The 12,727-nt window shown below is 47.3% G+C and overlaps 1 protein-coding gene across 8 annotated transcripts in view; it reads left to right on the top strand.

The window, feature by feature from the left end:
- FAM168B (family with sequence similarity 168 member B) overlaps positions 1 to 12,727 on the top strand; it is a 218,470-nt gene that overhangs the window by 136,202 nt on the left and 69,541 nt on the right. For all 8 annotated transcript variants that reach the window (XM_086943796.1, XM_086943792.1, XM_086943794.1 and 5 more), the window contains exon 5: positions 4,133 to 4,310. In XM_086943796.1, the coding sequence (XP_086799922.1) occupies positions 4,133 to 4,310 (178 nt within the window). The remainder of the gene's footprint in view (positions 1 to 4,132; positions 4,311 to 12,727) is intronic.

Genomic DNA, 12,727 nt, shown 5'->3' with positions numbered 1-12,727 from the left:
CTTATTCCCAAGAAGGACGGTTCCCTCAGGCCAATATTGGACCTCAGACCCCTAAATGAATACATACTATTGGAGCACTTTAATATGATCACACTACAACAAGTGCTCCCGTTGCTACAACAAGGAGATTTCCTAGCAACACTAGACCTCAAAGATGCATATTTTCACATACCCATCCATCCAACCCACAGAAAATACCTCATGTTCACAATAGAAGGTCAACACTGCCAATTCAAGGTTTTGCCTTTCGGGGTTACCACGGCTCCAAGAGTGTTTACAAAATGCTTAATGACAGTAGCAGCACATCTCAGAAGGCAACACGTCCAGGTGTACCCTTATCTGGACGATTGGATCATACAAGCAAAATCGTACCAACAGTGTGCAGCACACGTCTCAAACAATCCAGTTGCTTCACAGCTTAGGCTTTTCAATCAACTACACAAAATCACATCTGCAACCGTCCCACACACAGCAGTACCTGGGAGCCACTATAGACACCTCAGTGGCAAAGGCATATCCAAACTCAGCAAGGATAGCCAGTATGCAGACACTCATTCGCAAATTCCTGCCAAAACGTTCTGCCAGCTCAAGTCTTCATGCAGCTCATTGGCATGATGGCCTCCTGCATATTCATTGTCCCCCATGCCAGACTTCAAATGCGCCCATTACAGGAATGCCTAGCACTGCAATGGAACCAGGCTCAAGGACAACTAAAAGACCTAGTGTTGGCAGACAGTCGCACTCCCAACTCTCTGCAGTGGTGGAACCCACAAAACCTTTCCAAGGGGCGACTGTTCCAAGAGCCGGTTCCACAACTAGTACTAACAGCAGACGCATCACTGACAGGTTGGGGAGCCCATCTCCTTCAATACACAGTACAAGGGCACTGGACCAACTAACAGAAAAAGCTGCATATCAACCAACTGGAATTGCTAGCAAAATTCCTAGCCCTAAAAGTATTTCAGAAATACTTGTTACAGCAAGACTGTGTTGATCCGGACGGACAACATTACCGCGATGTACTATATCCAGAAACAGGGAGGAACGCACTCTCCACAGCTGTCCCATCTGGCACAAAGCATATGGAAGTGGGCGATTCCGAAAAACATTTTTCTCCTAGCAGAACACCTTCCAGGGAAGGACAATCAGGTTGCCGACCTGCTCAGCAGGCACAGCTAACAACTATACAAATGGGAGATTCACCCCCAGGTTCTCAAGCCATTCTTCGAGGAGTGGGGTCACCCAGAAATAGACCTGTTCGCCACAAAAGAAAATTCGAAATGCCAATACTTTGCCGCCAGGTTCCCACATCCATTGTCACAGGGCAATGCGATATGGATGAACTGGTCAGGCAGATTTGCATACGCTTTTCCCCAAGCACCACTGATCCCGCTGGTGGCACGCAAACTGCGGCAACACTCCTTACTCTTGCTTACGCAAACTGCGGCAACACTCCCTCACACTAATCCTAGTTGCTCCCACATGGGCGAGACAACCGTGGTACACAACGTTCCTGGAACTCTCAGTAGTTCCCCATCAAACACTGTGCCTTGCCCCTCATATTCTAACTCAGAACCATGGAGAAATCAGACACCCAGATCCTAATCAAATGAACCTAGCGATCTGGCTCCTGAGGTCTTAGAGTTTGGATACCTTAACTTGTCCCCAGATTGCATGAACATCATTAGGGAGGCAAGAAGACCAACCACACGAGCGTGCTATGCAGCTAAATTGAAGAGATTTGTTATTTACTGCAACAATCAAATCAACCCCTTAGACGCTTCAATACAAAACATTATATGTTACCTGCTGCATCTACAAAGATGTAACATAGCATACTCTTCAATAAGACTACACCTCGCTGCTATAGCAGCATACCTTCAAAACAGGCAACACCTTTCACTGTTTAGAATACCAGCAATCAAAGCCTTCATGGAGGGTTTAAAAAGGGTGATTCCTCCTAGGCACCCCCCCTTCCCCAGTCTGGAATCTGAATATAGTACTTACCAGACTCATGGGCCCTCCTTTCGAACCTTTACATTCATGCAGACTACAATTCTTAACGTGGAAAGTTGCATTCTTGGTTGCCATCACCTCACTCAGAAGAGTGAGCGAATTACAAGCACTGACAATTCAAGAACCTTTCCTGCAGGTACATGCCAACAGGGTGGTTCTTAGAACAAACCCTAAATTCATGCCTAAGGTTGTATCCAACTTCCATACCAACCAATCAATAGAACTGCCAGTGTTCTTTCAAAATCCACAGTCAGTAGCTGAGAGAGCCCTGCACACATTATACGTAAAGAGAGCTCTACTTTATTATGTGGACAGAACTAAATCCTTTATGAAAACAAAACAACTGTTTGTTGCTTTTGCACCACAACACAAAGGGAAACTAATTTTAAAATCCGGAATAGCCAGATGGATAGTTAAATGCATTAAAATATGCTATCAAAAGGCAAAACGCACTTTAACCATCCCCCCAAGAGCACACTCCACAAGAAAAATGGGGGCATCCATGGCTTTCCTAGGAAATATTCCTCTTGAAGATATCTGTAAGGCAACCACACGGACCACCATACACACTTTAACAAAACACTACTGTGTAGATGTGCAAACAAAACAGCAAGCTGCTGTAGGCCAGGCTGTCTTCAAAACTCTTTTTCAAACTGCTGCAACTGGCACAGGTAGCCACTGCTAGAGGAGATACTGATCTACAATCTATGCAAAAGATATGAATTCAGCAGCCCACATGCCTCAAACGGAATATGCTACTTACCAGTATGCATCTGTTCTTGGCATGTAGGGCTGCTGACATTCATATCGCCCACCCTCCTCCCCGGTGCCTGCAGGGGCGGCCTTAGGCATGTGCAAGCTGTGCACCTGCACAGGGCCACCAAACCCCAGGGGCCACCACGCCAATATATATCCTTAATATAATACTCCTCTTAGGATGGATACACATGTGTTGCGGCCCCTGGCAGGGATTTGGCAGCCTCCGGCTCTGTTCCACTTCCTAACACCCTGAACCCCCTCCTCCTGAGCTCCGAGGGGCTCTGCCCCACCCAGACCCACTCTTCCGGGGCCCCCTACCTAAGCTCCCTGCCCAGGGCCACCATGAGCCTAGAGCCGCCCCTGGTGCCTGTAGCAGCTGCAGCATTATCTCTGGCATGGCCATCTCTTACTTTGTGTTTCGCCATTGTGGCAAAGATGGAGATAGCAATCTGAGGATGGAGAAGATGCCCATGTGCACTGTAGTCCAAGGGAGGAGTCCCCTATCTCGTAATACTTCGAAGACTCTTCCAAGACAACAAAGTGCAATCATCCGGACCCAACACTAGGCGGCGATCTATGCACAAGATATTAATGTCAGCAGCCCTACATGCCAAGAACAGATGCATACTGGTAAGTAGCATATTCCTTTTTTTGCCTGAAAATATTACCCCTCATATCCACAAAATGACAAATGGTGCATCCTTCTATGATGCTGCCTTGTTAGATGTAATTTACGTGTATTAGACCTCTGTATCTCTTGTCAGACTATATAACTGCTCCTGGGCTCCACTACCTGATGTGAGAGAGCGACGTCAAGCTTCGCTTTACACTCTGCTACTTATTCTTTCACGCATGTGTCCAACACAGCACAAAGTAGCTCTTGCCAGTTAAGTATCTAAGCTCATGTGGGTGTGCCCTAAATCTGTCTTGTAAGGAAAACTGCAGGTCTGATTCAATGAAGTTGATTTATCATGGCAGATGTAAACCAGAATCTTAAATGAATTTCATTCTTGTGTACGTTCACGTTTATTGATGGGCAATAATAAGCTTCTTTATTTTAAAGATAACTTTGAGGTCTTGCAATGCTTAGTGAAATGGTAATGGAATATCCGCGCTTTCCAGATTGTACTCCAAGAAATACTTAAAACAATTGCGATAAAAATCAAACTCATACTTTATAGTATTGAACTTACTAATTATAGTTTATATGCTAGATATGTGCCTATTTTGACAGTTGAGCGTTAATACTCGCATGTTATCATTTGGCAGTGGTGAATACTTAAAAGCTGTAGTGAATCGCGCTCTAAACCTACCCAGATAAAGAGACTCAAATATTTTATATTTTTCTTTTCAACAGCAAAGCGCATACTACACACAACCTATGTATGCAGCGCCACCTCATGTAATTCATCATACTACAGTTGTACAACCCAATGGCATGCCTGCAACCATGTACCCTGCGCCCATGCACCCTCAAAGAGGAAACGGGATGACAATGGGAATGGTAGCTGGGACCACAATGGCGATGTCAGCAGGTATTCTGGCAAATTGTTTTGTGCATGTATTTATCAGAATGAAATATAAGAATAAGAATGTACATTCTTTAATACAATTGTCTGTATGTAGTTTTTAATATACCTTTACTATAAATGTTAGAAGCTGTTCTTGTTGTTTTACCTTTCCTACTATCCCTAATTATTGGCGTGTCTTGGCTGCTGCAGGAGAGCTAATCAGAAAAATTACTGAGAGAAATGGAATATCAGTCTTATTTTTCGTGTCAAATTCCACCCCCAACACACACCCCCCCCCCCACACACACACACACACCCCATCCCCGAAAATACAGATTTTTTTGTCTACACCAGTCCTTTTCTTCAGATGCTTATTCGACCAGAGGATTCACCCCAAAGTACAGAGGGTTGTAAATCTTTCAAGATTTTCTCCTAGGCGATAATTAAGCTGGTAACACTGCACTATTCATCAGTGTATCTAATCTCAGAAAAATAAGCAGCGCTACTTCTAAGAGGTCTTTTCCCCATATCCCCAAATATCATTATCTGTGAAAACAAAATTAATCTATGCTTTAAGTAAAGGCGCCAATCATACATTTCTCCTCCTTATCCCATCCCACTCACTAATCTCTTGATGCCTGAGGTGAATGAATGAATGAATGAAATGAAATTTATAAATGCGCTACTAAGCCCGAAGGCATCAAGGCGCCTAACCAAAAAATGAATCATAAAAGGCAAATCCAGAGCTAAGGGTAGGCTTTGGCAAATAGCCACGTCTTGAGGGCCCTCCTAAAAGCTTGCATTGAGGGTTGGGATTTAGTCTCAGCCGGCAGTGTTCCAGAGCTTTGGAGCCAGACTCGAAAAGGCTCTGTCACCCCACTTGGCTCTACGAACACGGGGGACTGATAGCAGGGATTTATTACCGGAGCGCAGAGTTCTGGCAGGGGTATAAGGAACCAATAGGTCCTTTAGGCCTCCAGATCTATTTGTAGCCAAAGCCCCATAGATCAAACACAGGGACTTAAAGGAGATCCTGGCCTCAATCGGAAGCCAATGCAGTGTCTTTCTTGCAGCAGTGGCAGAAGCCCGCTTAGGTAGATCCAGTACAAACTTGGCAGCGGCGTTCTGCACCATTTGAAGTCGCAGTAACAGACCCTTGTTAATGCCTAAATATAAGGCATTACAATAGTCCAGTCTTGAGCCTTTTAATGCTATTACAATTTGCTTTCTAGCTTGTGGGGACAGGTAGTGTTTAATCTTCCGCAAGATGTTTATTATGCCCCAGCATGTGGAAATAGTCCTGTTAACTAGCTGACCCATCCCCAGGATAGGGTCAATCATGACTCCTAAGTTCCTGGCCAGGGCAGTGGGTGTCGGACAGACGCCCAGGGATGTAGGCCACCATTCCGCCGACCAAATGTCCTCCTTTCCTCCGAACACCAGAATTTATGTCTTCTCGCCATTAAGCTTCAATGAATTGCAAATCATCCATTGAGCAACTGCCTCCATACAGTGTCTAAAATTAGAGGCAGCGGAGATGACCGGTTGGGCGAGAGACATCCGTATCTGCGTGTCGTCGGCATAGGAGACTACCTCTGCTCTCTGAAATGACCTAATATGCAGCAAATTTGTTTCTGCTGCTTGAAGAGGGCAGAGATCTTACTCCAGGTATATTAATATTATGTAGCAGGGAGTTGGTCTGAGACTGAGCATAGACTTCAGGGTCCTGAACAAATGTCCTTAAGGGAGGAAACATTCAAGATAGTAATGCTGTGTGTGAGAAAGTGCCCTCTTTCTGCATGGTTGCCCCCACTTTTTGCTGATGTGCTTTGACTGAGTGTGCCCTGGGCTCCTGTAAATCCGGTACCCAGGGCCTATGTTCTTTCCCTAAAAACGGGATTGAATACCAAGCCCAATGGGCACTTTTTGGCCACTGGTCAGCCCCTGGTAAATGGTACCACGAGTACCCAGGGCACCGTGACCAGGAAAGGGCTCTAAGGGCTGCAGCACTTATTGTGCCAGCCTTGGAGGCCCTGTAACTTTACACTCAAATGCTGCCTTTGCAGGCTGCGTGTTTTGGTGGAGAACTAAGTGAAGAGTCGACATGGGGCACACAGGCGTAGACCAGCCACCCCTCTAGCTGGGTGCACTATACCAGTGGTGAGGGTAAAGGTGCATGAGCCCTATACCCCTTCTGTGTCAAAGCCAATTCTTAGACATTGTACCTGCAGTAATGCCATTAGGAGTATATGGTGCTGGGAGTTTGTCATTATGAACGTTACAGTACCATAATGGCTATACTGAAAACTGAAGTTTGGTATCAAACTTCTCAGCACATTAAACCCACCCTAATGCCAGTGTGGGGTGTAATGAAAATTGCACCCTGAGGGCATCTTAGGTATGCCCCCTGAAAAACGACCTACCACTTGTGTCCAGGCGTGGCTGCTCGCCAGGTGCCCCCACCAGACATATTTCTGGACCCACTGGTCGAGAGACTGCTGCTGTGGGGGCCTGAAATAATGCACATCCTGGGACGAGGTGCCAAGATCCAACCCTAAAAGGCACCCCTGCACCAAACACCCCATGCCCTTGGGTGACCCAACCAACTGTGTCTAACAACCCTCAGCATCCCAACTTACCTTTCATAGTGGTAAAACCGGAAACTCCCCATTGAAAGTAACACGGCATCCGACGACAAACCTGCACCCGGCCGCCCTAGTGCCGCTGAGGGTGCACCTTTGGTGCTGCTTTGATTTCCCCATTTGCCCTGAGCTAAAGTCCAGGAGCTTTGCTCCCACAACCAAGTGGCCTGCTAGTCAGCAGCCACAAACCGGAGGCTCCTTATCCCCCATTGGATAACACTGGGCCTCCGCGCTCTGCACCCACCCCCACCCTAGTGCCGCTGAGGGTGTAACAAGAGTGCATCATTGACTCTGGGGGCCCCTCTGAGTCTACCCTCAGGACCTCAACTCCCACTACCAAATACTTAGCTTAAAACCGATAACCCTATTTTCCTCCATAGGATAACATTGACTGTTTTTCTTGGGAAAGTTTCTACGTGTAGGGTTTGAAAACCTAAAGGAATTCTTTAAAATTGCACTAACAAACAATTTTACTTACCTGTTCACAGCAAATGTCCCAGAGTAGTATCCATGTATACTACTTTGAGTAAGAAAAGTAATCTCAAAAGTAACTTACCTTAATTTTACTGAAAAACCCATTCAAGTCTCTGTACTGTAATTACAAATTCTCATCCAGGGGATACTCATCAATAGTCATAATCTATGAATAATCCCCGCCCATGTGCGGGATTCCGGAGCATAAAGAAAATACATATATATATTTTCCCAACTGGCAAAATTTACCGCAAAATTACATAAATTAGCATACATACAGTAGTACTCTTCCAAACCCTAAGGAAGAAAGAGAGCAGAAAACATTTGTATACAACAATGCTTTATTGCCATAGGAAAAACCTGTAATTGCAGGCATTTGCCAGTAGGCTGCAGTAGAGTATAAAGCAAACAAAGAAAACTGACACCTTGCCTTTAAGGCATTAGAGTATGGGTACCGTGCCTTTAAGACCTGAAGGCAATCCCGCTCCACAGGTGACAGTTGGGTCAGTTCTTTTTTCCGGCTCCTTCTGTGAGGATCCTGGAGCTTGAGCTCTTCGGTTTTCAACTGAAATAGTTTTTTTGAGAGTTTTCTCTTATATTTCGACATTTTTTGAATAAATAAGGCTTCTGATTTATTTTTCTGTGGTAACCCACAAGAATTTCCTGTCAGAATGCCTGCTCTGTTCCGGAAATGTCCTTCTTGTGACAAAAAGATGGCTCTGACTGACCCACATTCTGTGTGTATTGTGTGCCTTCCATCTTCACACATTCCTGATCAGTGCCATCACTGTAAAAAATTTAAAAGTCGGACTCTTCGCGACAGGGAGAAGATTCGACTTCATGCCATGCAGGAGATGGACAAAAGTCACCAGGTGGGTGCTTCCACAGCCCCTAGATCTTCTCCTACAAGCAAGCACGGCCAAAAACGGCGTCATTCCACTTCTCCTGTCCCCAGAAAGAGGAATGAAGGTCGAAGAACTCCGTCGAGGTCGCCGTCGAAAAGGCCCAGATCATCTTCACGACGTCTAAGATCTCCGCCGCAGTCAACTAAGTCGGCGTCGAGGCACCATGCTTCGGGCTCGAAGTCCATGGCTGCTACTACATTTAAGTCTCCGTCGACGTCGAGGCTTCCGTCGTCGTCGAGACACTCTCCGCCGCCCCGGAGGGGATCAGCGTCGAGAGCTAGGACGGCATCTAGGTCGCCGCTGACTAGCTGGCCGCCGTCGAGAGGGACTGTCAGATCCCATCCTTCGACGTCAAGGAGGTCGACGCCAGGAAAGGTCGCAGTCGACGCGACGTCGAGGAAGGTCATCGTCGACACGACATCGAGAGTCGTCGTCGATACGACGTCATGGAGTATCTCCACCTGATCGACGTCTAGGTTCTCAGGAGAGCCTTTCTCGACGTGATCGATCACCGTCGAGAGCATCAAGACACCGCTCGACGCCACTAGTCACCCAGACGTCTTCGACGTCGAGGATTTAGCTGTCGAGGGATAAAGTGACGGCAGAGGTGGAGTCCCCTGGTTCTAAGACTTCAGGAGGCAAATCATCATCTCCTGGCTTGAACATCGTGCAGGTCTCTCCAGAATCTTTGCCCAGATCTGCCGGCAGCTTGATGTCTCAACATCCACAAGGGGCTGTATCTGGACAGAGTAGTCCGGGCTCGGATTACTCCCGTACATCTTCCCCGTCTTAAGGCAAAGACTCCAGCCAAACCATCTAGATCTCTTCGGAGTCCCAGGATTTCACCCAGGCCGAGATCTCGAGTCGGATAACGTTCTCCAGTGCGGCCAAGAACACCTGTTAGACCAAGATCTGCAATCCGGCCAAGACCGAGGTCTCCATCAAGACATCGCTCTAGGTCCAGGGACAGTCACAGCAGGAATCGTGACAGATCCCATAAGAGGCGGCGTACAAGATCTTCCACAAGGTCGTCCTCGTCTAGGTCGTCTTACCGATATTACTCTCCGACCTACTCCTCTACGCCTCCTTCCCGAGTCTCTCCAATTGATGACCTCGCGACTTTCTCCGATGTGCTGGGCAGGGGAGCAAAAAAGCAGAATATTACGCTGCACACTCCAGTGGTTCCCACTTCTGTGATTTTTGATACCCTCCGTTATCGCACAGCGCCCAGGCCTCTACTGCCCCTGGTCCCCGGCCTCCTAGAACCAGCTATGGCTACTTTCCTCACACCAGTAGTGGTGGGATCTGTTCCATCTCGGATAGCCAAAAAGTACAAGGCCCCTGCAGAGGATCCCTTGTTCCTCAGATCGGATCCTCCTGCGGATTCCATCATTGTGGCGGCTGCCATGAAGTCCCTTGCAGGCTCTACTTCTTCCTCAGTACCACCTGAAAAAGATAGTAAACTGATTACAACTGTATATTTACTGCTTGCTTGATTCTAGAAAATATAATCACTAAAAATAATTTCATACAAAAACTATTGGTCTGAAGTTTAGTCTTTGAGTGTGTGAATAAATTTGCTGACTAAGTGTGTACAACAAATGCTTAACACAGCCCTCTGATGCTGCCTTACTTCTCGACCACAGTATCACAAATAGAGTGAGGTGCTATCTAACTTTACCTCTGCCTACCTTTGGGGTTCCACTGGACTCTGTGCAGAGTATACCTCACTTTGGTATAGTATATACAGAGCCAGATTCCTACATGCATGCAGACTGAACTTGCGCCCTTTGCAAGGGTGTATAGGCAGTTGTCACAGGCTGAGGGTCATACAGTAGCATCTAGTGTTGGTAAAGAGCAAAACGCAACACACTCTCCTGTGATTGAACTGAGGCTTTTTGTTGCTGGGCAGGCCTTTTCTCAACCCAATTCCACTAGGAACCATTACCTCAGGCGCTTCACTCGTGCATTGCGGAGCACATCTCAAACGCAGAACTCGTTGCCACAACAGAGCTGTCACATCAACTACTTAGAACTTGTGGCAACCTGCCTGGCTCTTAAAGTTTTTTTAATGCACTTATTCAAAGCCAAACAGTCACAATAAAGAGAGACAATATGATGGGCACTGCATACATAAACTTTACTCTCCACCCCCTTGGCTCTGGATATGACATTGGGCCGGTCACAACCAGGTACTGTTTTTGAAGCATCCTCCAGGCTGTACGACTGTTTTGCAGACCAGCTAAGCAGGATACATCAACAAGTCCATGAGAGGGGAAATTATTCCCCAAATCCTGCAACTGTACTTTTCGCGAATGTGGCATTCCCACCATAGATTTGTTTGCCACTGCAGAAAACACAAATTGGAAAAGCTTTGCCTGGAGTTACTCACATCCACAGTCCATGGGCAATGCACTATGGATGAACTGTTCAGGGATATTTGCCTATGATTTTTGCTCCACTTCTCTGATTACATATGTGGTCCTGAAAATGAGGCAAGTGTCAGTGACATTCACTCTAATGATACCAGCATGGTCCAAGACATCATGGTACTCTGTTGCTGGGGATGTCTGTGTATCACACGAGTAACTAAAAATATTCTATCCCAGCATCATGATCAGCTCAGACCGCAGACCACTCCAACATAGTGAACTGGCACCTTAACGCAAAACTTCTGGAAGAGCGTTTGCAAATCCTGCATGAGGCATGTAAACCAACTACATGTGCTGGATATTAGTCTACACCTGCAGCACAAGTTACTTAGCTTGGGTAACAATATATCTGTAAGAAACAGTAGTTAGTATTAGATTCCTTACCTTAGAATATTCCCAAGGCGTCACTGGATCCGGAAACTTTTGCGTAGCAGTACCCTTGCACGTCGGTAGGCGTCATCTGCGGCTCTGCGTCCGTTGTCTGCGTCGTTGGTGCCGGGATGACGTCACCGGAGTACTTAAACGCCGCCCTCGCGCGCTGACGTCAGTTCTTGTACATAGCTATTCCGCGCCAGAAACGCAGAGCTGTGATAAAAACCAACACTGGTGCCATGAAACTAGGGCCCTGAAACGGGATGACCGTAACCCTAGATATCGGTTCGCAGACCGGGGAGGATGGGTGGGGCAGTAAGGAATCTAATACTAACTACTGTTTCTTATCGTTACCGAAGGTAAGTAACTTGTGCATCTGAATGAAATAGGTTAGTATTCGATTCCTTACCTTAGAATAGATACCCCAGCAATACCAACCCCGGTGGTGGGTCTGCGAACCAATGATCACACCAGAAAGTCCTGGAGAACGGAACGGCCGAAAAAGCCAACTCTCCGGACTTGGCTATCCAGGCAGTAGTGTTTTGCAAACGTGTGCAGCGAGGCCCACGTAGCTGCCTGACAGATGTCCTGCAAGGGGACTCCCCTACCCAGGGCAGTAGTAACCGCCGTGGCCTGAGTGGAATGGGCCCTCAGCCCAATAGGAGGCTCCTTTTTAGCCAAAGAGTAGCATACCTTGATGCACAACACAACTCACCGAGAGATGGTCCGCTTGTGCACCGCCCGACCTTTCTTAGCGCCCATGTAACCAACAAAGAGTTGGTCATCCACCCATAAATGGCGTGTGCGATCCAGATAGAATGAGAGCGCACGTTTTGGGTCCAGACGGTGGAGCCGCTCTTCCTCTTTCGAGGGTTGCGGAGGCGGAAGGAAGGTGTGCAAGGTGATGGACTGCCCGATGTGGAAGGCTGTGACTACCAGGAAAGAGGGTCGCGTCCGCAAGACAACTTTGTCCGGATGGACAGAAAGGAAGGGAGGCTTAGAGGAAGAGTCTGGAGCTCACTCACTCTCCTGGCAGAGGTGATGGCAACCAGGAATGCAGTTTTCAGAGTAAGGAGACGAAGAGGACAGTTATGAAGTGGCTCGAAAGGAGCGCACATCAGATAGGTCAGAACAACGTTCAAGTCTCACTGAGGCATCACGAAAGGAACAGGAGGAAACCTATGAGTGATGCCCTTCAAAAACCTATTTACAACTGGGGACTTGAACAAAGAGGGCTGATCAGGGAGGCTTAAGAAGGCGGAAATAGCAGAGGTAGCCCTTGATAGTTCCCAGAGCAAAGTCCTGCTGGGCAAGAGAGAAGAAAGAAGAGAACCTCCAAAAGAGGGGCAGAAAGGGGATCCACAGCCTTTGCTGTGCACCATGCCACACATTTGTTCCACCTGGAGGCGTATACAGATTTTGCCCTGTTTGTTGGAGTACCACATGGCGGTGATGTCCGTGAACACCTGCACTACACTCCCCCGGACAGAGAGGAGGAATGCCATCAGGCAAGCCGGATTGCCCACAGCTCCAGAAGGTTTATGTGGAGCCTGACTCTGCCGGAGACCAGAGGCCTCTGATAACCGCCTCTCCCATGTGGCCCCCCCAGCCCTGGA

Source organism: Lissotriton vulgaris, chromosome 11 (assembly GCF_964263255.1).
Source record: "Lissotriton vulgaris chromosome 11, aLisVul1.2, whole genome shotgun sequence".
NCBI classification, from domain to species: Eukaryota; Metazoa; Chordata; class Amphibia; order Caudata; family Salamandridae; genus Lissotriton; species Lissotriton vulgaris.
Note: the sequence above shows the minus strand (reverse complement) of the source record. Positions and strands in the feature narration are given on the sequence as shown.